General features: G+C 51.7%; 11 protein-coding genes across 11 annotated transcripts; 5 read left to right on the plus strand and 6 right to left on the minus strand.

The window, feature by feature from the left end:
* Window positions 1-130: 130 nt before the first annotated feature.
* On the minus strand, window positions 131-6,081 carry PtrM4_139450 (SPS1, Serine-threonine protein kinase; the record flags this gene model as incomplete). The annotated part of the gene is made up of 2 exons (XM_066109426.1): window positions 131-5,494; window positions 5,542-6,081. The coding sequence occupies 2 exons, from the start codon at window positions 6,079-6,081 to the stop codon at window positions 131-133; spliced, it is 5,904 nt and encodes a 1,967-aa protein (XP_065960348.1).
* Window positions 6,082-8,090: 2,009 nt separating this feature from the next.
* PtrM4_139460 (metal-dependent membrane protease) lies at window positions 8,091-9,024 on the minus strand (the record flags this gene model as incomplete). Its single annotated transcript, XM_001938020.1, has 2 exons — window positions 8,091-8,858; window positions 8,911-9,024. 2 exons carry the CDS (start codon window positions 9,022-9,024, stop codon window positions 8,091-8,093), a joined length of 882 nt encoding a protein of 293 aa, XP_001938055.1.
* Window positions 9,025-10,820: 1,796 nt separating this feature from the next.
* Window positions 10,821-11,513, plus strand: PtrM4_139470 (uncharacterized protein; the record flags this gene model as incomplete). The annotated part of the gene is made up of 1 exon (XM_001938019.2): window positions 10,821-11,513. One exon carries the CDS (start codon window positions 10,821-10,823, stop codon window positions 11,511-11,513), a length of 693 nt encoding a protein of 230 aa, XP_001938054.2.
* Window positions 11,514-12,908: 1,395 nt separating this feature from the next.
* On the plus strand, window positions 12,909-13,187 carry PtrM4_139480 (uncharacterized protein; the record flags this gene model as incomplete). Its single annotated transcript, XM_066109427.1, has 1 exon — window positions 12,909-13,187. One exon carries the CDS (start codon window positions 12,909-12,911, stop codon window positions 13,185-13,187), a length of 279 nt encoding a protein of 92 aa, XP_065960349.1.
* A 716-nt stretch (window positions 13,188-13,903) lies between these two features.
* PtrM4_139490 (uncharacterized protein) lies at window positions 13,904-14,368 on the plus strand (the record flags this gene model as incomplete). The annotated part of the gene is made up of 1 exon (XM_066109428.1): window positions 13,904-14,368. The coding sequence occupies one exon, from the start codon at window positions 13,904-13,906 to the stop codon at window positions 14,366-14,368; it is 465 nt and encodes a 154-aa protein (XP_065960350.1).
* Window positions 14,369-15,337: 969 nt separating this feature from the next.
* On the plus strand, window positions 15,338-16,163 carry PtrM4_139500 (Spherulin4 multi-domain protein; the record flags this gene model as incomplete). The annotated part of the gene is made up of 2 exons (XM_001938018.1): window positions 15,338-15,402; window positions 15,461-16,163. The coding sequence occupies 2 exons, from the start codon at window positions 15,338-15,340 to the stop codon at window positions 16,161-16,163; spliced, it is 768 nt and encodes a 255-aa protein (XP_001938053.1).
* Window positions 16,164-16,276: 113 nt separating this feature from the next.
* Window positions 16,277-18,049, minus strand: PtrM4_139510 (MFS-1 multi-domain protein; the record flags this gene model as incomplete). The annotated part of the gene is made up of 3 exons (XM_001938017.2): window positions 16,277-17,333; window positions 17,383-17,627; window positions 17,744-18,049. The coding sequence occupies 3 exons, from the start codon at window positions 18,047-18,049 to the stop codon at window positions 16,277-16,279; spliced, it is 1,608 nt and encodes a 535-aa protein (XP_001938052.2).
* Window positions 18,050-19,301: 1,252 nt separating this feature from the next.
* Window positions 19,302-20,225, minus strand: PtrM4_139520 (GuaA, GMP synthase; the record flags this gene model as incomplete). The annotated part of the gene is made up of 2 exons (XM_001938016.2): window positions 19,302-19,828; window positions 19,886-20,225. The coding sequence occupies 2 exons, from the start codon at window positions 20,223-20,225 to the stop codon at window positions 19,302-19,304; spliced, it is 867 nt and encodes a 288-aa protein (XP_001938051.1).
* A 518-nt stretch (window positions 20,226-20,743) lies between these two features.
* On the minus strand, window positions 20,744-21,931 carry PtrM4_139530 (Beta-elim-lyase domain containing protein; the record flags this gene model as incomplete). Its single annotated transcript, XM_066109429.1, has 1 exon — window positions 20,744-21,931. One exon carries the CDS (start codon window positions 21,929-21,931, stop codon window positions 20,744-20,746), a length of 1,188 nt encoding a protein of 395 aa, XP_065960351.1.
* Window positions 21,932-23,395: 1,464 nt separating this feature from the next.
* On the plus strand, window positions 23,396-24,259 carry PtrM4_139540 (MhpC, hydrolase or acyltransferase (alpha-beta hydrolase superfamily); the record flags this gene model as incomplete). Its single annotated transcript, XM_001938014.2, has 1 exon — window positions 23,396-24,259. One exon carries the CDS (start codon window positions 23,396-23,398, stop codon window positions 24,257-24,259), a length of 864 nt encoding a protein of 287 aa, XP_001938049.1.
* Window positions 24,260-24,530: 271 nt separating this feature from the next.
* On the minus strand, window positions 24,531-26,719 carry PtrM4_139550 (HET domain containing protein; the record flags this gene model as incomplete). The annotated part of the gene is made up of 2 exons (XM_001938013.2): window positions 24,531-26,160; window positions 26,214-26,719. 2 exons carry the CDS (start codon window positions 26,717-26,719, stop codon window positions 24,531-24,533), a joined length of 2,136 nt encoding a protein of 711 aa, XP_001938048.2.
* Between the last annotated feature and the right edge of the window lie 79 nt (window positions 26,720-26,798).

Genomic DNA, 26,798 nt, shown 5'->3' on the forward strand with positions numbered 1-26,798 from the left:
CAGAACGGAACACATACGTGCCGCGTACATAGACGCGCACGCGCACGTATCATTTCAAACTTTCGAACGTCAGATGAACAATTTACTGAAAAACGGGTTGCCAAATGAGAGAGACGCTATCGCGGCCTGGTTACTCGTTGGCGCTATTCGCCCTGGGCGTAGGATCAGGATCCGGAGTTGTGGCAGCAGAAGCAGCGACTGTGGCGTATGTCCTACCGATAGTCTTTGCTTTGGGTGTAGGATCTGGATCTGGGGTTGCATCCCTTTGCGCCCTTGGTGTTTCCATGACAAAGTCGGTTACGTCATCACCAGGCTGTTCGGGAAAAATCACCGGCGGTGTAAGTGACATGGGTGCAACGGCGGGCGTACCGAGACTGCCTTCGTATTCTTCCGCTGCGCGATCCTCTGTAATCATGGGAGGAGGGGATGAAGGAAGCGTTGAGTCTGGCTGACCAAAGTCTTCAAAAGAGATGACGCTGCCTCTGCTGTTCGTTCGCATCATCTCGATGCCAAGCTTCGAGGTCGACTTGGGCCGCGTTTTGGGACTTTTAGCTCGGACAGTAGCATGTCCCAACTCATCATCCTCGTCATCACCAGACTCCGCGGATTCGTGTTTCCGCGTCTCTAATATGCGACGCTTCGCGCCCACTTGCTCTGACGATCTTTGTCGGCGGATCGTTGCCTGCTCGAGAACGGCTGGTGCGGAGTCCCCGTGGGGTAGGTCAGGTGCACCACTACGATTGGGTACAGCAGACTTGGGATCCGCTTTGGCTGCATCATCCGCGATGCCCAGGTTGGTCATGGCTCTGGCGATGGCCCTCTCGCGCCAATCGTCTGCGTTGTGGATGCGTACAGGCATATCCTCGCTTGCGCGACTCTCATTGTCCCCGAAGAAGCTAGAGCTAATTGAGTCCTCGCGGCTAGACCCTCGGTAACTACCAGAGGGTACGGGTGGGAAGCCAGAAGAGTTGGATGTGGGGCTGTCCTCCTGACGCGAAGACTCTTGTCGGAGTCCAGACGGCATCATGGACGGATACATTTGACTCGGCGTCCAGTTTGGTGGCGGTGCTTTCCACTGACACAACCTACTTAGCGTGTCTGTAAGTTTAGCAACAGTAGGGGGCTTTTCGATGAGTGCGTCGAAATAGTGGGGCGCTTGGAGCTCCTTGAGGTATCCCGTGACAGCGACGATTGGAGTGTGGGTATTGGCGTTCTTGGTATCGCGAATCATGCGAGCAACGTCTGCACCGTTGACTTGAGGCAGCCGGAATTCCATCATGATCACATCGAACTTGACTTCTCCCATAGCATAACGTATAGCTTCAGATCCATTGGTGACAGTCAACGTGCGGCAGCGCAACTTTTCGAGCAGCTTCTCCATGACAAGACGTGACACTGGATGGTCTTCGCAAATCAAAACATCCAGGGGCCGGAAGAAAGGACCGTCCCCGAAGCTGATTTGTGAAAGTCTTCGAGAGCTCTGTCTGCGTCGCTGCACGCGAAGCAGGGCCTTGGCACGAGAATCTTCAGTATCTGATGATGACGGCGAGACATCCAGTACCTGGCTTCGACGCTTGTAGTGCCCTGGTAGAACATCCCGCACAACGTCTTCCTCTTGGGATCCAAGTGTTTGTGATCGAGAGCGAGGTGAGGTAGATGCTGTCTGGCCCGACGATTGGCGCTTCTCGGGAGTCGCTTTCTCCTGAGTGGTCCCGGATACAGTTCCAGATGGTGTCGAGGGCATCTTGGAAAGCTTGATCGGTGAGATGACATCTGGAGAAGGTCGTAGTCCTGACATGCGCGAAGGGTCAAAGAAGTTCCCAGGTTGCAGCGAAGATGGATTGCTCGTTGAGTGGGACAAGGTAGACGAGCTACTAGACGTCTTTCGCCGATCATGGTGCTGTCCTGTGCTAAACTGTACAAGCAACGGGGAGGATGGCTGCGAGCCACGACTTGGAGAAGAATGTGGCCCACTGATGGAGGGAGATGATGGCCGTCCAGTAGCTCGGTTCGTAGAAAGCGTACGCTTTAGTGGACCAGGTAGCATTGGACTGGTCTCCAGTGAAGGTCCAGGCGATGTGATATTGGGTGACTGGAGTGGAGGCGCGGGTTTGTTCTGTGGAAGCATTGCCTCTGCACGCAGCTTCTGGATAACGTCTTTGTTGGCTTTCTCTAAGACTGGCAGATTCTTGTAACTAAAGTTACCGAAATCATCGGCCGCCATGGGCTCACTGAGCCTCCGTGATCTACCCTCACGTACATGAGCTGGGATGTGAAGAGGTATCAGGCCACGCTTCATGGTTGACACAGTTACTTGGGACCTTACTCGAGATAGAGCATCGTGTGGTCGATCAGGGTAATCAGCACTCGGAGTGCCAGCCGGTGTAGTTGCTTGGTCCTCAAACTCGGGGCTGAAGTTGGCCATGGCAGCTCCTCTAGCGTCAAAATACTCTGTGTCTTCAGGGTTCTCTGGCGCAGGGATGAAAGAAGCTTCATCATCGCGCAACGTATCCCAGTTCATACCTGCAAACCACGGATGGTTTCTGATTTCTTCGCCGCCACTAGCAAATTTGTCGTCTTTGTTGGCACCAAGTCGCTCGGCGGGGTCAGAACACATCAGGCGGTTCATAAGGTCCTTTGCCTCGTCCGAGATGTCATACACATCATCGTCATCCTCGGGCCAATCGATCTTTCGCGCAAGAATGTTCTGAAACACCTCGTCTGGTGTGTCTGCGTGGAATGGAGGGTAGCCATACAAAGATTCAAACAAAATGCATCCCAGAGACCACCAATCGCTGACTTCGTCTTGGCCATTACCAGCAATCGTCTCCGGTGCTAAATAATCAGGAGTACCAACGAACTTCCGATCGTTGTCTTCTGGATCGAACAGGGTCATTGGCGGAGGCGGCATTACTGACGATGAAGGAAAGGCGCCATTTTGAGCTACACTAGACTGGCTCATGGAATTAGGTGCAGGGAACAGATCTGGTGAGCCATCATCACTGAATGCCTCTTCTTCTATGGGCGATCTTCCACGAGGATGGCTGAACGCATCATCCGCTATTGAGAAGCGACGGAACATGGCTTGTAGCGCATCGCTGTCTTGGCTGTCGCTCCGAGTTCCTGATGCTCGCCTTGAAGGCTCGCGACCTTGCTGCGAATTGTCTCGGTTCAAGCTAAAGTACGAGGGTTGGCCAATGTCACCAGCAAGAGCAGGCGTCATGGAAGGCGTATTTGTAGGCGAGTGGTTGAGATCAAATGACGCAGAACGAGAAGATCCAACTGAGATGGCGCGATGGAAGGGGCCAGTCTTGAGCAGATCCGGCGCAGGTTCAACTGATGATTTGAGTGCACGCTTTTGTCGACCGATCATACCCATGCGCGACAGTCCAAAATCGGTCAGCTTCAAATGACCTTTACCGTCAATTAAGAGGTTGTCAGGCTTGAGATCACGGTGAACAATGCTCCGACTATGGAGATGCTCCACACCAAGGACAACCTCGGCGAGGTACTTTTTCGCCCAGTCTTCTGGCAACGCACCAAGGACTTTGATTAGCGAAGCACAATCTCCACCGTTCAGATATTCCATGACCAGATATAGATAGTCCTTGCTTGAAAATGTCCAGTAAAGCTTGGCAACAAAGTCGCTCTCGCCCTGCCACATCATGATGGCTCGCTCTGCCTTGACGTTGGTGACTTGGTTCTTTGCAACCATGTCCGCCTTTTTCAACACTTTAATGGCATAGTACTCTCCTGTAGATTTCTTCTTTGCGAGATAGACGCTACCAAAAGCACCTTTGCTGATTGGCTTGATGATCTCAAAGTCTTTGATTGATGGCGGAACAGCGCGGGGTTGCGGCTGAGTGGTGGGAATCAAACGAGGGGAGATGGGTCTCGGGCCATCGGAGCCAGCAGTAGATGACTGCCTACGGTGATGGTGACCCAAAGCATGTGCCATCGCAGGTGAAGAAAATTCTGTTGTGGGTAGAACTGGTGACATGATCGGTGACTGTACACCCTCAATACCACTGGGAAGACGTGGCTTCGTCGTCCGAAGTGGTGAAGATGGTGGAGGCACCATGGAACGAGCGGGTGAGTGTTGTCGACTAGACATGACACTGGGGAGAATCAAACTCTTTCGCTTGCGTTCCCGCGAACTGGCTACCCTACTTAAGCCGACGTCAGAGGCCGCAGGTGAGTCGGCTCGCCTAGGACCGGACAGAACTGAAGATCGCATGCTGGTATCACTATCAGCACCGGTATCGCTTTCGAAATGCATAGATTGACGCTTGCTTTGGGGTGCTATGCTAATAGCACCTGCGTGCGACCGTGGTGTTTGGCATCCTCCTTTCGGGCTGCTAGAACGATTTGAGCCTGCGACAGAGGATTCCCGACGTCCGACTCGTGCTGGTAGGGAAATTTCTGATTGATTGCGATAAGCTTGAACGATTGTAGAAGGGGCATCAAAAGACCCGGGGAACATGGCTTCCTCGCCTGTGGCTGTGTCTGTATCGTGAACGTCTGAGGGTAATTCCTCTTCTTCTTCTTCGGGTTGCTCGTCTTCCGACGAACTGTCTTCGCCTGCAGCGATGCGGGCAGCTTTGAGGATGGCGGCCTCGATGCATTCCTGAACCAAGATGTCAAATTCGATGCGTAGACGTTCGGAATACTCAAGAACCCGCCTGTGGCGAGTGACGGCGTCGATTTTGGCTTTGGCAAGTTTGCTGGTGTCTTCACATAGAAGTTTGAGGCCTTCTGTGTGGTCGACCGAGCCTGTTGTGGGTGACTGCCATTGCAGGACTTGCGATATACGGTTTTCTGACTGCGGAGATTGCGTGCGAACCTCGGTGGCTGCCTGACCGCGACCGGTGTCCTTGATTGCCGGTGTGTTAATTTCCAAAGCCGTGTCGCACAAGTCTAGCACTAACTCAACGATGCGTGCTAGAGGCCGTCGAACAGCAAATGATCGCGCACGATGGTGACCAAACCCAGCTCCGCGCTCAGAGCGTTCGCGGGATCTCGATGGCGGAGATGCCGGCGAGTTTCGTCCAGAAGGTGTGCCCGATGTTGGTGTCGATGTCGAATGGATAATCAGACCCTTGTACTCTGCGGGTTGCAGTGGCTGCACAGAGTCCATGGAGGCAGCCCGAGAGCGTTGACTGTGAGACTCTAGGGTATCGAGGACCTTGACAATGGCGTTGCGGTGTTCGGCGAGGGTTTCTTGGGCCATCTGCACGTCCATTTCGGCGCGGTGCTCTTGGAGACATAGCTCAGAGTGCTTCTCGAACCACCAGGGCGTTATCTGGCGCTCGCAGATTCGACAAAGGACGGGCAGTGGGGGTGCGTGGTTGCCGGGATCAGTGGCACTTTGCTCTGCGAGGCCGGTGAGGTAGTGGGCTAGCACTTCTGCTCCTACACCGAGAGACTCGACGAGAAGCTCTGGAAGGTCAATTGTCACCTCACGAATGACGGAGGGGCGTACCATCCACATGGTCTGTCTGAGTCAGTATTGGTCCAAAGTGGTCACATACGTATACATACGTGGCTCTCGGCTCCAGTCGTCCGGTCGTAAACCATGATGCCCTGTGCTTCTAGATTCAGATACTGCTCCTCGTCGTCAGAAGTGTCTGTTGGAGACATTGGCATCAGCTCGTTTCCTTCGGCAACGGCGTGCTTGGATCGTCGCTTCCGCAGTATTGAGTGGGGGCCGAGTCGCACGGCAAAACGGGCGATATGGCTGCGGGAGTCATCTTTCCTCACTGACTCGATGGTCTCGGCGAAGCCATCAACACCGCTACATATCATGTCTAGCACGGGCCGTCCAGTGACTTCCTTGGGCAGGGTACCGATGACATCTGTCCACGAAGGGCTGACATAGCGGATCTTGCCTTGGAGGTCCAGGTCCATGATGATGTTGAGGCTGTGCTCGGCCGCCTCTTTGAGGTCTGCTCGCTCGTTGCGCATGTCCTGGCTGACGGAACGCTCCATGTTCTGGCGGTGCGTCGTCGACCCCGCTGCCTCCTGCCTCAGGGCGGTGACGGCAGGCGGGGCGAGTGTCGTGGGCTTCTTGTCGTCGGCCATTGCGCCTACAGTGGGCTGCTGGGTATACATTCAGAAACGCGGTCTCTTGCCCGTCGCTGGTCAAATTTGGGCGTCTGCCCGAAGGCTGGCAGGTAGTGGGCTATGATCGGCGGGCTCCCAGGACCATGGTGGAAGGTTGCGACGGTCCGGAAGAGTCGGGGCGTGTAGATGAAGTCTTCGCGTCGTCGAAGCAAGTACGTCGGTGCTGACTGCTACGGGGATGGACCTCGGGCGCACAACGGGGGGCTAGCCTCCGCACACCAGGCTAGACAAGCTGCATTGCGGTGCGAGGCGAGCGATTGAGACGTGTAGTGAGCGACGACAGGCCGTGGCGTGGGGGGGGTGTCGTGATGGACAAAGTTGGCAGCAGTCGACACGATATTTTTGGGACGTGATGGATGGTCGGGCGGAGAGGGGCACACAATGGGCGTCTCAGCCGGCAGCACAAGCGTGGACGCTGGACGGGGCGACAGGGAGAGGTCGATGGGCACCTGCAGAAGCGTAGATGCAACAAGCAAAAACCAGAAACCAGTCCCAGAGCAAGCTGCAAGCGTGCGAGGACCGAGCAGCGCGGGCCTCGTCGTCGGCACGCTATCCAGCTGGCAAAAGTCCCCACGGCACCCAAGTACGCAAGCACGCGTCGCAGCCGTCGCAGTCGAGTGAAAGTCACACGGAAAACAGCCGTGCCAGTGCCAGGGCGGAGCCTAAGTGGGTGCGACGAGGTCATGGCCACGGCTAAGCATGAGGCCGGCCCATTCACTGCTCCGAGCGCCCCGCACGCCTGCGCCCTCCCCGACCGCCATCACAACGGCAGAATTGAGAACTGGAAACCCAAGCCAGAACTGGAACCACCTCAATCAATGTTTCACCCAGTCTGCGACGCTGCACCGTCACTCGCCATGCTTCGACAGAGGGCCGATATGTTGCTGATCTCTTATCCTTCTCACCACCCGCCCATGGTCATGTTTTCAGCCCGCAGCTCTCCCAGCCACTGACCGCCCAGAATGCCTCCTCACTGCATACTCATACTGCATGCTCCCGGCAATCCCTGGCCCAAGTGCATGGCTTCTTCTTACACTCCAACTCTGCACTCTGCGCTGCCGTGGCAGCCAACCTCGACCGTCTTGGTTGCCCACTTCTCGTCAGCTTAGGCGACACGAGACGAACCACGAACCATGGGCGCAAACACTATTCTGCAAAACCACGCTTGCAGCAAGCCTACTCAGCCCTTAGTATTCTCAGGGCCTACCATCAGCCCCTCTTGCCTGCCGAACGCCAGACAAGCTTGAACAGTGCTAGCTAAGCCATCCGGACGTTATCATCATCGGGCGACCATGGTGTGGTCGTCTCAAAACGCGTCTGCATCACATCATACCCTCCCAGACCCAAAAGTGCTCAACGTTACACTGCTGCTCACCCCGTTGCTGCTTATTTGCTCCTCACTATTCACAACAACAATGTGCCCCTCGTCAGGACCTGCAGCGTCGCCTTGGATACACGGCCAGGGAAGACATGCACCGCACCCCAGCCTGCCCAATCACATCCCTCTCGCATCCACCTCTTCTCTTTCCCCGTCGTGCGCTGATGCGGCCCAGGCCCGCTACGTCTGCACCTCAAATGGCCCGTGCCCGGCCAGCTGGGGATGATTACACGGGTGGAGCACACCTATTCCCGCTCCGTCCGTTTCCTATTCGACGTCAATCTGGTCATGTACGTTCAGACGTGAATGCTTGGATGCAATAAACATCCCCACCACTCCACTGCTAGTCCTGCCGCTAGCGATAATCGCCACCCAAGTGACGAACCACATAGTGTTTGGATGCATTAACTAAGTTTTATTGACGATAGTATGCAACCCAGATTACGTGCTACATCATCTTCCTGTGAACCGATGCGGGTTTTCCAAAACATGCGACTGCATCTGCCGCTCCCGTGTCCTCCTTGACGACCAACACTTGGTCATAGCTACCTACTCCGCACTGAATCGTGCGATACTGCCATCAACCAGGCTAGTCAAAGTACACAGCTTCGGGCTTGTGCACACAGATCTTGCCCGTCGAGTCAGTCTTCAAGACCAGCCTTGGGTCCTCCTTGCTCGCCTCGACCTTCTTTCCGTCCACTTCCTTCTCCTCATACAAGACCTCTACCACTTCTCCACTGATATAGCCGGGGGCCGAATGCCATTGCACTTTCTGGCCCTTCTGCGGCACGCGTGTCTTATCTCCGGTGGGCGCCGTCGGCTCATCGCTGATCTCACTTGAACCCTTCTGTTTTTTACTGGGAAGATCCGCATTCGCGCCTTGACCACGCTTCTTCCCTGGCCGATCATCCGGCGACGTGCTCTTGGACTTGCGGTTCTCTTCCATGAACTTCTTGTACTCTTTTTGGTTGTTTTCCATGTGCTCCGGGTCGTCCCAGTGCGTAGTGCAATCCGTGATGCTCTTTTTGTCAATCTTGGAAAACTCATTGGTGTCTTTACTGGCATTCTTTTTGGCATCGGCAGCCTTGGACGTGTTCTCAACGTGTTGTTTGCCCTCTTTGCTTCCCTCCTGCTTCTTCGCATCTGTCGCTTCTTTTTCCTTGTCGTCCATCTGCTCCCAAGCTTTCTTTGGCAGATAGCGGTGCTCTAGACCATTGGCGTCTTTTGCGTTACCACTGCCTTCTTTCGTTTGCCATTCTTCTTTGGTCCATTGGTCGAGGTGTTTTGCGCTTTCGTCTTTCTTTTCCGTAGTGTAGTCACCGCCTCGTTTCTTGTACTCCGAAGCCATCATTTGCGCCTATCATTACAAGGTTAGTACGTGTAGAACCTATCACAGTCATACTGTGCACCTTTCTAGCAGACCACTGTCCTGGCGCGCCTCCTTTATCGCTGGCCTGGATCTCCTCCTTGACCACGTTGTGAAGCTCTGGATCGGTGTACTTGTCGTCTGTCTTTGAGGGCATACTGGTCGCGAAGGAACGAAGGGGGATTCGTGAGGAAGCTGTCGTTACACAAACGCGATATAGCAATTGGTTCCGCGGAATAAGCGTACGATACATCCCGAAATCGATGAGCGTGCAACAAACAGCTATGTACCCCAGATTTACCTCCACTGACGTAGAAGAAGGTTCCTGCTCAAGCTCGCCCCCTTTCCGTCTAATAAACCAGCCACCCAAATCACGTACATCATGAAGCCTTCACCGCGCTTTTTGCGGCCAGAGCACTCTCGGTGATGGTCCAGCACGTTTCAATCGTGTCGCAATGACATCAATGACTTTTCGATAGTCCGCTTCGGGTTGGCCCAGCGCACGGACTGGATGTCTAACGCTGGTGGGCATAGAGCCTGGGGAAAAGAACTCTCCTCCCCTTAGTGTGGAGTTAGCTACGCTCGAGAGAAAATGTCGTGCAACACCAGCCACTCCAGTATTTTTGCGACGGCAATATCGTCCTGCAGCTAGGTCTGGCTCCCTTGTGAGACTTGGCAACCCCGCTCGCTATATATGCAGAGTGCTCGTGTGTGCTGCTGCCAAAATTGAATGGCCGATACGAGCTACGCTCCCCGAGCCGATGATGGACCGGATCGAGAGAGGCGTGCGACGAGCGCTTGCCACACTTCAAGTGCGGACAACGGCGGGACATGCTGTTCACACAAGCATTTCTATGGACTCTGCGACGCTGACACATGTTGATGGAGAAGCTGCTAAAAAAGCGGTGCAGCTGCTGGTGTGTCACCTGCAAAAGTTGTGTTCGCAATGCTGATGGCGATGATGCAAAAGCTTCGTTTTTATTTAATAATAAGAAAGTACTTCATGCTGTGGTCATGGAGCACTTTACGATTAAGGAGCAAATCATCGCGAGTGCAGTTGTATCCCTTTATTTGCTTGATCATGCCCCCTATTCTGTTCCATTACGCTTTTACTGCTACTAATATCCACCCGATGAAATGGATATGATATCTATTTGACATGAGCTCCACATCCTCGATGGAAGATTTTCGATCTGCAACGTATGCCATGATTTCTGGAACTACAGCCTCTATTTACTCTCATTATCATCCAAATTAACCTTTTCCTCCCTTGAACTCGTCTGTATCGTTTCATCAATCGTAAAAGTGACATGATTGCGGTATCAGCGCAACATCACAACTCCCACATACTCACATCAGCAAACAGCCACCACACTATTCCAGAACCTCACACACAGCAACTACCTCACAAACTCCAAGATCCCCATATCTCGATCCAACATCCAAGTGCGCATCCCAGCCAATCGATAACTAACTTCAACGGCGGTACGCACTACCCTAGCCCCCTCCACCAAAACAACCCCCTCTATCCGAGAAAATCTCGCCGCGCTCGTACCACCACGCATCATAGGTGCCCACAGAATTCCTTTTGACCCATCCATACAAGAATACAGGCCACGCTGTCAATGAAGTCACATCCACAGTCGACGTTGAAAGTTGGCCCCACACTCCAGTGGGGAACGCACGTGCCCACGGTCCTGCACACGGATTGTTCACAGCTCCCAGCGTAAGTCGGTAAAGCCTTCGTCGACGTGTTTCTCGAGTGAGGTTTTGGAACAAAGGATCGTGGGGACGGGACGGTGTAGGTATGACGCCACTACGGGAGACGGGGGAGGTAGTATAGTGGATATCCATCGCGCGTAGTTAGCGGTGGTATAAATCTATTTATCTGATATCTGACATCCTGAACTTCCCAACCTCCATCGTGATCCGCATCCAACACAAACAACAACAATGCGTGTCCCACAACTCCACCTCCCTGCACTCCTCCTTCTCGCAACAACAACGACAACCGCGCTTCCCCTGCCCGCCCTCTCAGTCCCCGTAAACCTCCTCTTCGGTATCCGTATCCAAACCAGCACCCCGCCCACCGCCACACCCCCGAAAATAATCTTCTCGGGCTTCGAAATCCCCGTCCCAGTTGCCGCGGAATCCGGAGTTTTAATCTCCTGGCTCGGAAATTACGCAAATAGTATTGGCTACAATACGCAATTCAACGCGTTTAACCCGGGCGCTCCGCAAAATGTTACCGCTGATGCTGGGATGAGTGTTGATAGCGCTGCGGCGCTAACAGATGGACAGCTGGCCCGTGTGGTAGCGACGAGTTATTCTGATGGGGATGCTGTTGGTACTGCGACTAGGGCACTCGGTGGTGTACAAACGAACGCCACGAGCAATTCCTCAGAGTCTGGTTCAGATGGCACGGCTGTAGCGTCTTCCTCGGCTCTCGGTCGGGTTTTCATCGCTACTGCGTCGTCTGCCAATGTCACCGCAGTGTTAAACACACCCAGCTTCCAAAACGCCAAAGCCGCTGAAGCCGCAGCAGGGTTTTGCGGCGGAAACTCTAGTGTTTCCACCGCTCCTACTTTAAACAGCGCTTACATCCCCCATCAGCACGACTGCGGATGGTGGACAGCAGTCGGTTAAGAGCGAAGCCGTTGTGGGTTGTGAGCCTGGTGTTGAGGCGCCGAGGGTGGATGAGAGTCGTGGTACGGCGAGCTCTGAAGGGGCTGTGTTGACGGATGTGGAGGGCTGGGTGAGGTGTGATGGAAGGAGTGCGAGTAAGGTGGGGGAGAGTACGGTGTTCAGGGTTGCGGTGGTGGGGGTTTATACGCTGGGGAGGGGGTTTAGTGGAGCGGTTGGGGGGTGAGAGGGTTGTGGGTGTTGAAGGGGAGTGTTAGAGGTCTTCTTATGATGAATATGTAGGTAGGGGCTAGAGACAGGGATAATGTTGGATGACTTGAAAGTATAATGATAGAATGATTGTTTGGTTTGATGTATTTTATAGTTATACAGTTCGTGGGATAGATTGTATGATTCAATGATAACTGTGGGTCAGTTCTTGCTTGCTTCGGAAAGTACCCTTCTTTGAGTGGAATGCGTGTATGAAAGTTTTTGTCTGAGTCTTTAAAGTCAAAGATGACGAGAAAGCTTTTTTTTACGTTTTGGTCAGAACGAACAATCGAGCGAGTCCAGGAACTTGCAGTCGTGTATGCTTTTGCGCTTTTTACGCCGGGGTTTTCTTCTATGATTCGGCAGGTTCGAGCTGGTGGTGACAGTAGCATGCGTACGAAGCCGATTCTGACTAACAGCGTGGGTGTCCTGGTGTTGCAGTGTTGCAGATGCCTAGATTTGTGTATGCTCTTGCCATCGGAGGAAAGCATCAAGGCATGCGCACGTGCTCACGTGTGAGGAGGTTCCTATGTCGGTAACGCAAAGCCAAACTGTTGAGCTCTCTTTGGATAGTTTGGAAACCGTGCCGGTCAACGTCCATGCTTTACATCGGTCTTACTCCTCTCAATCAATTTTTTTTGGGTTAATGTCCTTTTACTCATCTGTGAAGACGATTACAACAGCTTGCATGGGAGGCTCGGGTAAGTATAGCTACTGCTGCTATGTGGCGCAGTTATAACCCACAGCGGTTACAGCGTTGGATCCGTCCTACCTTCTTCACGATAACGCGAACAGTAATTATTCGCAGTCACCTAGCTTCAATGTCCTGTAATGTAGCTCGAAATACCATAGATCGCGAGCAGTATCTTTTTTGCCATATACCTTGGTATATCCTTTGGAGACGTAGTTGCTGGTGACAGCACCTATGACGCAGTTGGTATTCAGCCTTGCAGACGGGAAGGATCGACACATCTCGAATCTACCTTCACACCGGGTATTCCCTCGTGGATAACTGTACACCTCTTGAGACCAAAAGCCGAGGCTTTAGTAAGTCTCTTTTCAATGTTTGAACCAATACTACTGAGAGATGTGCATTCTAACGACGTCGAGATCGATATCTATATGTACACCCCACGATCCTAGCCAAACATGCGCCTCCTAGACGCGACGACACTAGAATTTCGGACGTTCACCGATGATCAGTTCCCACCTTACGTTATACTGTCCCACACCTGGGGCGATGAAGAGGTCACCTATCAAGAGATGCGTTTCTTGCAGCAGTTCGATGCTTTACCTGACAACTTGAAGCACAACACAGCTCTGATTGCCGCTATGGAAGCAGCGGCTGGACTAAAAGTTTCTCTGCGAAGCAGTGAAATTGTCAAACATCGTTCGGGTTACAGGAAGATTGTAAAAACAGCTAAATAGCGAGGAACACTGGGCGTCCCTACTTCTAGATTGACACATGCTGTATCAATAAGAGTAGCAGTGCAGAGCTACAGGAAGCCATTAATTCCATGTTCACATGGTACAAAAGGTCCAATTTTTGTGTAGTGTATCTGGAGTCGGTCGATCGACTGTGCCGAAGCGGAGAAGAATTTCAGACAGCTCTTCAAGACTCAAAATGGACTTGGCGAGGCTGGACTTTACAAGAGCTCATCGCACCAATATCGGTCAAGTTTTATAATGGAGATTGGGTTTACATCTGCACGAAAGACGAGTGGGCACGCCACATAGCTGCAGTAACTGGCATTTCGGAAATCATCCTGCTCACAGGCGACTTGGATGATGCTTCAGTCGCGCAAAAGATGTCTTGGGCGGCCACTCGACAGACGACTCGGAAGGAGGACAAGGCCTACAGTCTGATGGGTCTGTTTGGCATACATGTGCCTATGCTCTATGGCGAAGGCGACAACGCATTCTTGCGATTACAAGAGGAGATCATAAGGACATGTCTTGACGATTCAATATTTGCGTGGAGATCTCCTCAAGGGTCAGTGAATAGCCACCGTGGCTTGCTGGCAAACTCACCAGAAGATTTCAAGGACTTCAAAAACATCACACGCGGATGTGGATCGTTCGCCGGAACAAACTAGGGATTTCAGATGACAGCGGAACTTACAAACATAGCCACAGACACAGGAATGGAAGTCATGGAGGATATAACTCTGTACTTTTGTGCATTAAAAGCCACAAGAGACGAAGGGGCCATAGTCACGCTGATGCTGCGGCGCTTGGGGCCGTGTAATTTCGCCAGAGTCGAAGCTAACAGGTTTTTCAATTGGTGTGGGTCTAGCCGGGAAAGGACTTTCTACATTGAGCACACACCAGAGATTCTACGGCAGTTCAGAAGCGGGTTTATGCATTGCTTCCATCTTAAACCTAGTCCTACTGAAGCCGACTACAAGTTCATACCGGAAAAGTGGGCACTCAAAATTGAGAACGTCAGGCCACAAGATTTATGGGACCCGGAGCACCATGAGCTTAGAATTCCGGAGCTTCCTCACCGTCTATGGGAAGAGAAGGACCTCGCAAACTATCCGTTTTTCAGCAGTACGATTTTGGTGTGGCGGACAATGGACCATATTTCATCGGTATGGTCTGGTTAACCAAGGTAAACTTCTTAGATGGACCTGCCCCAGACATGATCCACATCCTTCTAGGCTACAGTCCATTGTCTGGCCAAGTGTGATGTAAGATCCTTCCAAGGGCTAGCCCTTCCAACATTTACCCTAGTCCCGACGCCCCCACCGAAGTTTGGCGCAAAGCTCTCCACATGTTTGACAGCTTTGAAGATTTCAATCAGCTTGACACCTCAAGTAACTTCCGGGTCACCATAAAGCCTGGTCAGTCACGCGGCGTAATTTCACATATTGTTGAAATTCCTGGGTTGTTAAGGCGCACGAAGAGCTTCGTACGCAGAAAGATTTAGGTTACAAATCATCCTAAGCCCCATTTGGGCTAGGAGTTACACGCTCTGTTCAAGCCTCGCATACGGTTGTTCTTTTTTTCTTTTCAACGAGATAGCTGTGGTCTATTCTTAAACATTTCCTTCGATGCGAAATTACGCATACGCCACCGGGTTCTGGTGGCGTCAATTTGTTACACGACGCTTACGTTTCCTACATTCCAATCAGAGCATTGTCCAATGAGCGCACTCTGAGAAGTTGTATTAGCCAATACTGGCGCCGGCCATGCACATATTCTGCACACATATGCGACTTCATATTGCCGGTTATTCTGCCTTCCTTATTTGTAATTTCAATGTGCGCATGACCCAGCCTATCTACCGTAACCGACATCCATTGGAGCGAAGATAGAAAACCAAGCGCCGGAAGAACAAAAACTAGGCAATCGAATTCCGAATCTATATAACCGATCATCTAAGATCGTCCCAGCGTATGCGGGTAGTGCGAGTACCCGCTGCCAGGTACGCCCTCTGCCAAGCGATCGCGGCCCGTGGTAGACATCCATGGATATTAGCGCTTTCATACGTTTCGAGCAACAGGGCGGAGATACCTTAATACAGTAGTGACCTTCTCCTCCTGAAAGATGACTCGCATTCCTTACAACTAAAAATGTCGATCCTGCTCCCTCTCTACGTATACCCAAGCGCGGGCGCCTGGGACCCGCTATACGCAGCGTAAGCGACCATCCCCCTCAACAAGCCAAAAAAATGATTCTAACAAACCCCCTCTTAGAGCAAAAGCATACCGAAATGTCGACTTCAGAGTCATCCTCAACCCCTGCTCAGGTCCCTGCATGGGCTCCCTCCCCGACCAAGTCTACCTCGACGAAGTCCCCAAACTACACGCCTACCCCAACATCCACACGCTCGGCTACGTAGCCACAGACTACGTCTCCAAACCCATCGAGTCTGTCTTGGCAGAAATCGACACTTATGCGAGCTGGCCCTCTGTGACCAAAACCCCAAACATGCGCGTCGACGGCATCTTCCTCGACGAAACACCCAGCACATACGACCCAGACGCCTACACCTACCTCGAAACCGCCAGCCGCGCAATTAGGAACTCCTCTAAATTCGTCGATCGCTTCGTCGCACATAATCCTGGTCTTGTAGCCCCGGTACTGCTGAACTCGCCGACTGTGCTGCAAAATTCTTATCTCAATCTTACGGATCTGACGATTATATATGAAGAGACGTTTGATAAGTGGCTGGATAAGGATGTCATGGGTCCGCTGCAGGCGCATAAGTTGAGGAGGAAGAATTTGGCTGTTATTCTGCATTCGCTGCCGGATGTGAATGATGAGACATTGGAGTTTGTAGTGCAGCAGGTGGAGGATGCGGCAGACTGGGTGTTTTTGACGAATACGACGGATAATTACTATCACGATTTTAGTCCCATGTTTGAGAATTTGGTTAAGGCTGTGAACATCGGGTGATAGGAGGGGTTAGAAGAGAGTGGGCGGGCTTTTTGGTAGACGGGATTGGAAATAGATGGGGGGTATCATTCTTCGTGTGTTGACTTTCTATATAGTAAGACCATTTCAATATATCAGGTTCGCGCCGCTTCTTCTCTCGCCTCCTTTTCTTTTTCTTTTGCTTCACTCTGAAGTTTTTTCTTCTCCGCCAACTTCTGTCTCCATTTCATTCCATTCCTCATAACCCACAGTACAACACCCAACAAAATCACATAGATAAATGCGATAAATGTAAACGCCCACCCGGGATTCATCGCATGACACATGGGTATAATCGCTGCCGTGCCTCCCGCACTCATAAGACACCTCGCAAAGTTCACTGCCGCCGTCGCCGCAGCCGGTTGATCGCGATGCAAATCAATCAACAACCCATTCGTAATATTAAACGCTGTCGTTACACCAAAACCCATCACGAACAGCGCGATTTCCGGTCCCACGATGTGCGTCCGGAACTTGAGTGTCCAGCCAAACATCACAAGACCAAACATGCCGAGGATGTGCCCCGGGATGAGGATTTGCAGGCGAACGCGCTCGAGCGGGAAGTTGCTGAGATCCTGTTGTTTGCCTTTTGTTATCGTCATGCCGATGGCGCGGGCGTAGCGGCGGAAGTTCCAATCTACGACGCGGCCCATGGTTAAGGAGGATACGAGTGCTGCGACGCCGTTGGAGATGTAGCAGAGGCCGATATGGAGTTCATCCAAACCGTAGGCTTCGTAGAAGAGGGTGGGGATCGCCGAGACGGTGACCATCATCCCAGTGAAGAAGAGGCCGTTGTACATTAAGAGTATACCAGATTCTTTCTCAGCTAGGATACGGAACGTGGCGAGGGGATTGGGCCAGGCAATTTTCTTCTTTTCGGGCTTGGTTGAGATTTCGTCAGGGGATAATTTGGCGAGTTTGCGTTGTTGAATGCAGCTTATGACGGAGCGGTTGACACCTTGAGGGGGTATAGAGCCGTTGCCGACGACTTTTCGGCAAGTCTCTGGGAAGAGAAAGACAAAGAGAACGAGAAGGACTCCGGAGAAGATGGCTAGGAACCAGAAGATCGATCGCCAGCCTAGGTACTGTGCGAGGAGACCTCCGATTGCTGGTCCAAAAGCTGGGCCCATGAGGATACCTGCTTGTGCATATCTGTCATTTGCGTTAGCCATGCTTCTTTTAGATGGTATGTCTAACCTACCCCATGTAAGTTCCTCGCTCAGCCGATGTCGAGATATCCGCAACAACTGCCATGGTCAAAGCAATGGCAGCTGTACCACCTACTGCTTGCAACATGCGCAGGATGAGTAGGGCGGTGTAATTTGTTTGAAGTGCGAGACCAATGTTTCCAATACTGTATATGACGAAGCAGATGATGAAGGTCAGTCTCCGTCCGCTGTTGTCGGATAAGGTACCCAAGAATGCCGGAGCTATAGCTTGCGCAATCTGAGATCGTTAGCTCATTCTCGTACAGTATATCAATCCAAGGATACAGTGATGGATCCAAATGCTAAGGGTTCTCGAGAATCTCAGCACTATCGAAAGAAGACGGCCCAACATACCATATACGTCGTGATGGAGATATTGACTTGCGAAGGAGTAATATGCAACACATCGGAAAGCACATTCAGTGCCGGTAAAAACATGGAGGCGCCAAACGGTGATATCAGTGACGAAATAGAAACCAGGAAGATAATCCATGTCTTCATTCCCTTGCTGAACACAGAGTACGGCGGTTCGGACAATGTTCGTTGCAAACCGGGCTGTACCCCAACCCTCTCCACATCAACATCCGCCTCTTCACCTCTCTCTTTCTCACTATTCAGATCCACATGCTCCTCACTCGCAGCATCTCTTGTCGAAGCCATAACCAGCCCGTTCACGTCCCCAGATATGTGGCGGAGTAATCTTTATCCAGTCCAAGTGTATGTGATACAAGACCGTATCATGCACGAAATCGATGAATAGATTTCTTCGTAAAAAAGGAATGGGTGAGGTTGGAGAAGAATACCGTTGGAACGATCCATCTTGGGGTTCCCTCAACCATTAATCCACTTCGCAACCACTTGCTGGTAGCGACTTGCGCTAGCCGGCCACGGACGTGGAGAAAAGGATGCCGAGATCCACCCAGTCTGGCTCCACAAGTGCCTCACAAACTCCAGGCCCTGGCTGGACACATAGGTTAGGAGTGCGAGGTGGTTCCGCTGATTGCAAGCATTGCAAGCCCAAAAAAACTCGGCCGATCTTGACCGGTGGATTCCAACCATTTGTTTAGAATGCTATCCGGTGACGAGGGGTTTTGTTCTTGTGATCAGTGATCGTGAATATGATAGCACATTGCTCGCCTTGTGGATCCATGACGCAGATTGCTTGGTGTTGGTTGGATGAGGCAGGTGAGTGTCGGAAGGCGCCTTCCGGGGATAAGATCGAGAGTGCTATTTCCGTGCCTCGCCCGGCGTTGAATGTGCCGAGGGATATCCACTTCTGCAGTATCAGTGTGTTGAACATCAGATCGGCATCGATTGAGAAGTCTAGATAAGCTTTTTTTTCCTATGGCTGATGCCTGCGATGTAAAAATGGATAGAGACGTCAGCAATTAGTAAGGCCGCGCCGACGATATCGAATATGCACGGCGAGATATCCAGCTCAAAGATTCACCGCTTCGCGGGTAGCCGATGAGGCGGAAGGGATACACCCGAGGTGGTGGACCTGCTGCAACTAGACGCCCAATGGATATATGACCGAAGTCCTTCCTTTGGCTCGCTTTCACGTCGGTGTGCACACAATCTAGACTTGACAACGAAGACTTTACTACCTAATCCACGCAGCTCTTAATGTTCGTACGAACGTTCCGATGTAATGATTCTCAACTATAAACCTATCGCTGCCAGAGTGTGTACAAGTCGAAGTATGCTACTGCTCACCCCTGAGTGGGGCTATGAAAAGATTCCTTAGTACTCGCTACACCTATGCTCCTCGCATGCTGAAGGTGAAGGACCAACTCCAAATTTGTAACGGTTTCTGCCAGTACCGCTCATACCCATTTTTAGAAACACTAAACGCAAGCAAGAAGCCGACCCATGCTAAACCTTTCCTCGCAGATCTTCAGAATTCACGCCCTCATACAAACTCGTCATCATCACCATGGAAGAACCTCAGCACAGCCTTAGCAACCAACAGCCCATCGTGCATCCAGTCCGCCCTCAAAGCCGCCTCATTAGCATCCTCCTTCTTCACACTCCCACTCTCCACCCTCATCTCCAACTGTCTCTTAACCAACTTCTCATCAAACTCCATATGTCCTTGCGTCGTAAACAACCTCTTTTGGATGTAAACACCCTGTACACCGGTATGATCACTCGTACCCCAAACATGCACCTTGGTACCCTCCTTTATCAAATCGGTAGTCTCATGTGACGGGGCGTTGACAACGTGGTCAAGATGCATTTGGTGGAGATGAATCTTCTGTGTGTTTTCTGGCACGTCGAATAGAGAGCGGCCCATGGCGGATAAATGGATGGGTTGGTGTGAGAGCTCCCACTCGCCGTCTTTCTGCGGCTTCACGGTTGAGCCGAGGGTGCGGCAGAGGATTTGGTGGCCAAAACAAATTCCTGTAAAGCGGATGTCGGGACGGTGGATCCATACGTCTGGTAAGACTGTTAGTGCTTGTCACATGTTGGAGCGGTCTGTGCCTGTGGGTTTACCTCTGATAAATTTCATGAGCTTGAGTATCCATTCGTCGTCGCCGTGTGCGTCCCAGCAACTACCCGTGATGAGAATGGCGTGTATATCGTCTCCTATTTCTTCCAGTTTCGGTATTGCGCCACCTTCTGGTTCAACGACATATTGCATCGCTGTTTCGATGCCTAGACTAGGGTTATGCTCATCTCCAGCCTTTTTCAGAAGTTCGCCTAATACAACCCCAAAGGAACCAGTCTCTTTTTGAGTGTCGGGATGTGTCTCATCTGTCTCAAGAACAAGCATGCGCACCTTGTCGGGATGCGACGAGAGAAGTGTGCGGTTTTGTGCGATTGGCGGAACCATTCTTGCTGTTGTTGTGTGGAGTTGGCGTACTGTACAAGATGGGAAAGGTTGTGAAGTAATTGCCTTTGAAGAAGTATTATGTCTTCTACAAGGTCCCGAAGCTCTTTTCGAAAGAAGTGTTGTTCGTCGAAGGCTACAATTCGTGAAAGCAATTGCGCGCGAAGGCTTGTACATAATCAGGTAAATTCTATGGAGAAGGTTCCAAATGACGCACACTGGCGCGCCGCCCAGGTCTGCTTCATATAGTACATGTCAAACTGATCATCTTGGCGTTGTCATGTTGTTGGGTTCGATGACGATTTTGCCTTGACGTTGTGGTTGTTTTCGGTCCTAAACTGAAAATTTAACGTAATAGCAAAGTCTTGGAAGCCTTGATCGATTCCGATATCCCGGCGAATTCGGAACAGCGCAACGCTAGCCATGCAGGTACGTGGAATCGGTGTGGCTAACGTGGCTGAGTGTAGTAATCTAATTCGTCTATCTATCTGGAAGACTAATATTTTGATGTGGCTGAATGTCTACTCCACGCCTTTGCCCTTCAGCTTTAGGTCTTCGGGGTCATGCGGGGCTTCAGCCAGTTTTCCCTCTGACTCTTTACCCGTTAGGGTCTCAGTGAAGACCTTGCGCAACGCTTCAATCGCCTCTTCCCCAATTTGGTAGTGCACGACAAGGCGACCACCGCGTATTGTTACGCCGTACTTCTCCCCTAGCTCGATGAAGTTGTTGATATTAACCTCATGAGCTTCAAGATCTAGCCACACCATGTTGGTGTCTACAGGGTACTGCAGCTTACCCCCAAGATCAGTCCAAATCTTGGCAATCTTCTTCGCGTTCTCATGAGACTGAGTGAGCTTGCCACCGAGGAAGGTCTCTTCGATGGCGACACGCATGGGGGCAGCGACAACACCAGCCTGGCGTAAGCCCCCGCCAATGGACTTGCGAATCCAACGGCTGCGCTTGATGAAGGCCTTTGTGCCCACGATGATGCTGCCAATGGGCGCGCCAAGACCCTTACTGATGCACAGACTTATGGTGTCGAATTCGGCGCAGTAGTCTTTGAGACTACCCGCGCCAGCAGCTACTGCCTCCCATAACCGTGCGCCGTCCAGGTGCATTATGATGTCGTGTTCGCGCGCCCACGCTGATATCCGCTTAACTTCAGCAAGAGGCATGATGGCTCCATTGAGTGTGTTCTCGAGGGAGATTACGCGTGTAGGGCAAGCGTGAACATCGTCGGAGATGACAGCGTACTTTTGGATGTCTTCTAGGGTGAGGTATGTGCCGTTTTTCGCGTCGAGCGGTTGCACCATGGCTTGGCTCAAGGTCGCCACTCCTCCTGCCTCATAGTTGATGATATGACCTCGCCGATCGCAGAGAACGGCATGTGGAGGCTGGGCGAGATGTGCTCGCAGTGCAACCTGGTTGCCCATGGTACCCGACAGCACCAGAAGTGCGTCCTCTTTCCCGGTGAGATCGGATACAAATCGCTCGAGAGACTTGGTCGTCGGGTCTTCCATCATGACATCGTCAAGCAGAGAGCACTCCTGGATAGCCTTCAGCATAGACCTGGTTGGCGTAGTGTGCACGTCAGAGCGAAAGTCAAAGGCAGCCGGGTTCTTTTTGCCGCCCCAAGCCGAACCATCGTGAGTCGCTCCATTCGTCACACTCTTGCTGCTCTTTGCAGTGTATTGCGAGAACTCGGACATGGCGATGCGCGTTGAGTGTAGCTGACGTACAGGCACGAGTGAGGGGTGGGAGAGGGGTGGGACAAAGGCTCGATTATGGGCAGTCAAGGTTTTTGCTGGGAATATAAGAAGTCAATCGCACAGTGTGTGGTCGGGACCACGTACTGCAAGCGCGTGCGAGCGGATATAAGGGCGATGGCGGCATTGCGAGGCATGTCGAGGTGATCAAAGGGCGTGAGGCAAGCCGAAGATAGGCGAAGGTGCGGAGAGAACGCGGAGAAGCCTCGACTGCGATTCGCGATAGACGCCCCACCTATGAGCTGGGTCAACAACGAACAATGGCCATTATCGTTATGTTTATTCATAAATGCAGACTATTACGCAACATAATCTCATTCTCGAGGCACACTTGGGCATCTAACGGCTGCCACCGGAAGTATCATCATATTAGGCGTGCGATGCATATTCGTTGTACGAGCATGCTACTCATATGTATTTTTGTTGAGCTAAGAAGCAAGGCTGAGATCTGATTGAGCCAAGGCTTCATTCGACAAGTGACATCTAAGCATACAGACAAAGAGAGAGTTAAGTGTAGGCAGCATGTCGATGCAAAAAGCACAATCCAGTTACGGAACTCAGAAATCCAAGAGACGAGACCGTCTTGATAGCAAAGCAGGTTCGGCGTAATTTTACAGGTACGTACGAAGGATCCATCGATCCACACCTTCGATCCACGGACACATCTACCGTTCCTATCATTTTGATATCGCTTGTAATTGCTCCGATGCCCATTTTCTGTCCTCAGTTATTCAAGCAATCGTCCCGTTGTGGTGAACACAATGCTACAGATCCTCAAGGCACGGATATCATGTCCACCGGCTACAAGGTTATTGTATTGTATTAGCTCCATACTAAAAAGCACTTTAAAACCAAAAATACGAGCACTCTTTGACAGCGCTAATAAGCCGAACTACAAAGAGCATGTCGGTGAAGAAGAACTTGGGCGTGATTAGGTCATCGAAAACGTCTGGCTGGTGCGCATTCGGGACTAGCGCGCCAAACAACGGCTCCCCACGCATCTTCCATCTCGTCCAACACTCCTCGCAACCATTTTTTTTGCTGCACTGCGTTGTTGCGCAATGAATGTGTGGTAAGCTTTTGCTTACTTACAAAATGCCATGCATGCAAATCATAAAGCCCTACTGCAGTTCACATGCGTCTTGTTCCGCTGCAGGGACGGGCTAACAAAATGACTAACCTCCCAGGCTTCGGACTCCGATGCTTGCCTGCGGGAAGTTTTGGCGTCAGTCTAGGCGACATATACGGGGGATATCCCCCGAGTTCCGAGACTTCTTACTCCTTTTGTACTTAGTATACAACAACCACCGCTTCAACACTTCCCATCTCTACATAATACTAGCTATTGCAGTTCGAATATTTTTTGTCACCATCTTAGATTCAGCAAGCATTCCACAAGACGCCAAAATGCCTTCCAAATACTCAAAGGCAGTGTCAAAGATACCGGCTACGATTCCAGACACGAGACCCTTGCCCCGAATCCTCTGTCTGCACGGCGGTGGTGTCAACGCTGCAATCTTCGAACGACAATCACGCTCGCTCATTCGCCATCTCCAACACTCCTTCCGCCTCGTATGGGCCGACGCTCCCTTCTTTTGCGACCCGCATCCAGACGTCGTCGATGTTTACAGTGATTACGCTCCCTTCCGACGCTGGTTGCGATGGCTCGACGAACACCATGAACTTGACGAATGGGCTGTCATTGATGAGATCGGCTACTCAATGCGAACAGCCATGGAGGACGACGACCGAGCCGGAGGGAGAGGAGAATGGGTGGGCCTAATGGGTTTCAGTCAAGGAGCCAAGCTTACAGCTAGTTTGCTCCTTGAACAACAAGCAAGAGAAAAATACGCGGACATGGAAGGCACAGAGGTCCCTACAGGCATCACCGGAATACCAGGGCTGAACTGGAGATTTGGTATATTATTGGCTGGAAGGGCACCGCCTATCAACCTCAACCCTGATATCATTAGGAGTGAAGCGCTGGTGAGGGCGGGAGGTATTTCAGAAGGCTTTGAGTTCTGCAACGAGGGCGTTGATGAGGATGCCACACTTCGCATACCTACTCTCCATGTCCACGGCATGAAAGACCCCGGTCTGGCTCTACACCGTATTCTTCTTAACGAGTATACCGCACCTGGTACTGCCAAGCTAGTGGAATGGGGAGGTCCGCATCGCATACCGCTTAAGAGCTCAGATATTGAGAATGTCGCTGGTGCGATATACGACCTCGCTTCCAGTACTGGAGTCAAGGTATTCAGGACTGTGTAAAGCACTGAGTCTTATATAGGTTTCTAGTTCCGATTTTCGGTCGCTTCTATTTACTATTCGGAGTTCGTGTGGCACATTTGGAGATTTCAGTCGTATTTTAGAGGGCGTTGGAGATACGGACGCGCGACTGTGCGCAAAGTTTGCTTTTTCTCTATGCGTCGTTGTGACTTTGCTATGCTACACTGTAGTTTAGATTGTTATCCTAAATTCCCACCCTTTCAGGCCTGCTAGTCTTTCTCCTGGTCATTCTCAAGAAGTTTTACCAGACCCATCAGAATATATGAAAATCCATGTCCGACATCCTCCCAGCCCGCCACTCCTCCACAGCCTGCCCCTCCATAATATCATGCACATAACACTCCCCGACCAACCTACAATGGCACCCATCCCTACCCACTGGCCTCAACAAGAACGGCACTGAAGCTCCCAACAACACCGCCACAACATCGCCCTCCTGAACCCTCGCTGGCCCTAGCCCCAACATCCCCGATTTCGTAACAAAGAAACGCCGCCTTGCCACAACGTTACAAACCAAATTCACAAGAGTGTTAGTCGTCTCCGAGTACTCTCGCCACGACTCCTTTCTCTCACTAACATACTTTACAAACTCGCGATAATCAGCCGTAAACGCAGCCTCCTCATCCTCGCCTTCCAGTACAGCTAGGTGCGCACCTCCTCCGGCCGTCAAACTCTTCGCTACCGTCATCTCTTCAAACGTGCCCTGGAAATGGTTTATAAACGCATTGATAGCGTGGAGCCAACCCTTCCTCTGGCGTGATAATCTGGGAAACCCGTACGATTTCGCCGACGGCTTCCTGTCAAAGATATCCGCGGCAAGATACTCAACGGTGTCTACTACGATACCACCAACGGAGATCGAATCGAAGCGCTCGGTAGCGCAAAACCGGCATCGCGGTTCGTGCACAACGGGTGGAGTGTAAGCGCTTACTTTTCTGCCGGCCAAGGCGTTGGAGGAACGACAGTGCGTCCAATCTGGTACCCAAGAGGCCCAGGTATCTGCTAGTGGGGAGCCGGGTTTGACGTAAGCCAAGATATCGATCTCCTTGCGTTCTAGCAAGAGGCGGCGTGCGGTGGTGCGGTAGATGTTTGCGACATCTAAGCTGTAATCTGGGGCTAAGGGGAAGAAATTGTCGTCGCCTCTGTCGCTAAAGGGCAGTTCGACGAGAGCGAAGATTTTGTCGCGCGGGTCCGTTGCTTTGCGGTCTTTGGTCAAGAGAAGGGTTTTGAAGAATGTGTTTGTTGTACCGTCGTCGCGTTTCATGCAGTAGATGTCGTAGCAGCTATTTATGCCCGAGCTGGCTGTGGTGTAGTGCGCGACCTTGCTATAGTGGTATCCCCTTAGGCTGGTTACGGCTTTTCCTAACAGGTCGAAGCTGAAGCTTGCGTTGCCCCAGAGGACCTCTGTGGAGGTAGATTTGATGTATTCTTGGATTACCCAGATGCGTTGGAACCAGGCGGTTTCGAAGAGGGGGCAGATGTGTTTCAGGGAATCGGGCTTGTGGAAGGAGATGTCGGTGGTATGGGGGTCTGGGGTTACGAGGATTGAGCGGGAACGGTCGTCGCTGTACCATCGATAGTGTGGCGCTGAAAATTCGGGTGGTGTCTCTTGTTCAGTTGGAAATTGTCTGAGATGCGTGGTTCCACTAGTACCATATCCATTACTGGATGTCTCTGGCAGCAGACCTGAGGACGACGACTCTGTGCCATCTTCTTCAGCAGCAAGTAAGCATAGCATGTCTAGATTTAGGAGAGCCTGAACAGGCTCAAAATGACCGAGCCATATCAGGACCTTTGCACCACAAGCATATATTCTGCCCATCATTTGCACTTGGATGGTCTTCTCCTCTTGGTCGTTTTGATTGATGCATATCCCATCTGCCCTTAGAACCGAATTAGTATGTATATTCAATACAACCCATGTATAACTACTCACCAAACAATACGTGCGCCGCCGCCTGCAGGGCACCGGAGGACTTGTAAAGCCTCAAATAGGGATCTAGTAACATTGAAGGGTACGCCCTTGATATAGATCTCCCTCCGGTGTGATACATCGCCCCATACATATGATAGCGTTTCATACGGACTATCATCGGGAAGATCAACTGTATTTAGATCAAAAGTAGATAACGTGCACTCGATGGGGTCGGTCCAGTTTCCCGATTGTAATTCGATAAGACGAATAAAAGGGCTATCTATTCGCTCGTACTCGTATTCATGTCGTACTTCACTGGCGGAGGTTTCTGGCTCGGCTAAGGGGGATGAATTTGGAGAGATAAGTCGCACATGTTCGTGGGAGATGCCGTTTGTTTGTGAACTATAGTTGGGGATCGTCGTTGAACCAATGGAGCTCGTCTCGTGCCCAACGGCGGGGCGAGACCTCCAGTTCTTCCGTTTTGCCAAAGGCTCTCGGAACTTGTCCAGGGTCGAATGGGATGGCATAGTGCCAGTAGCTGTTGTGTGCGCTCATCGATTATCTGGTTCCTTGGGATCAACATGTGCGGCTGAGGTTAGGCAACTT

Source organism: Pyrenophora tritici-repentis, chromosome 8 (assembly GCF_003171515.1).
Source record: "Pyrenophora tritici-repentis strain M4 chromosome 8, whole genome shotgun sequence".
Classification (NCBI taxonomy): Eukaryota; Fungi; Ascomycota; class Dothideomycetes; order Pleosporales; family Pleosporaceae; genus Pyrenophora; species Pyrenophora tritici-repentis.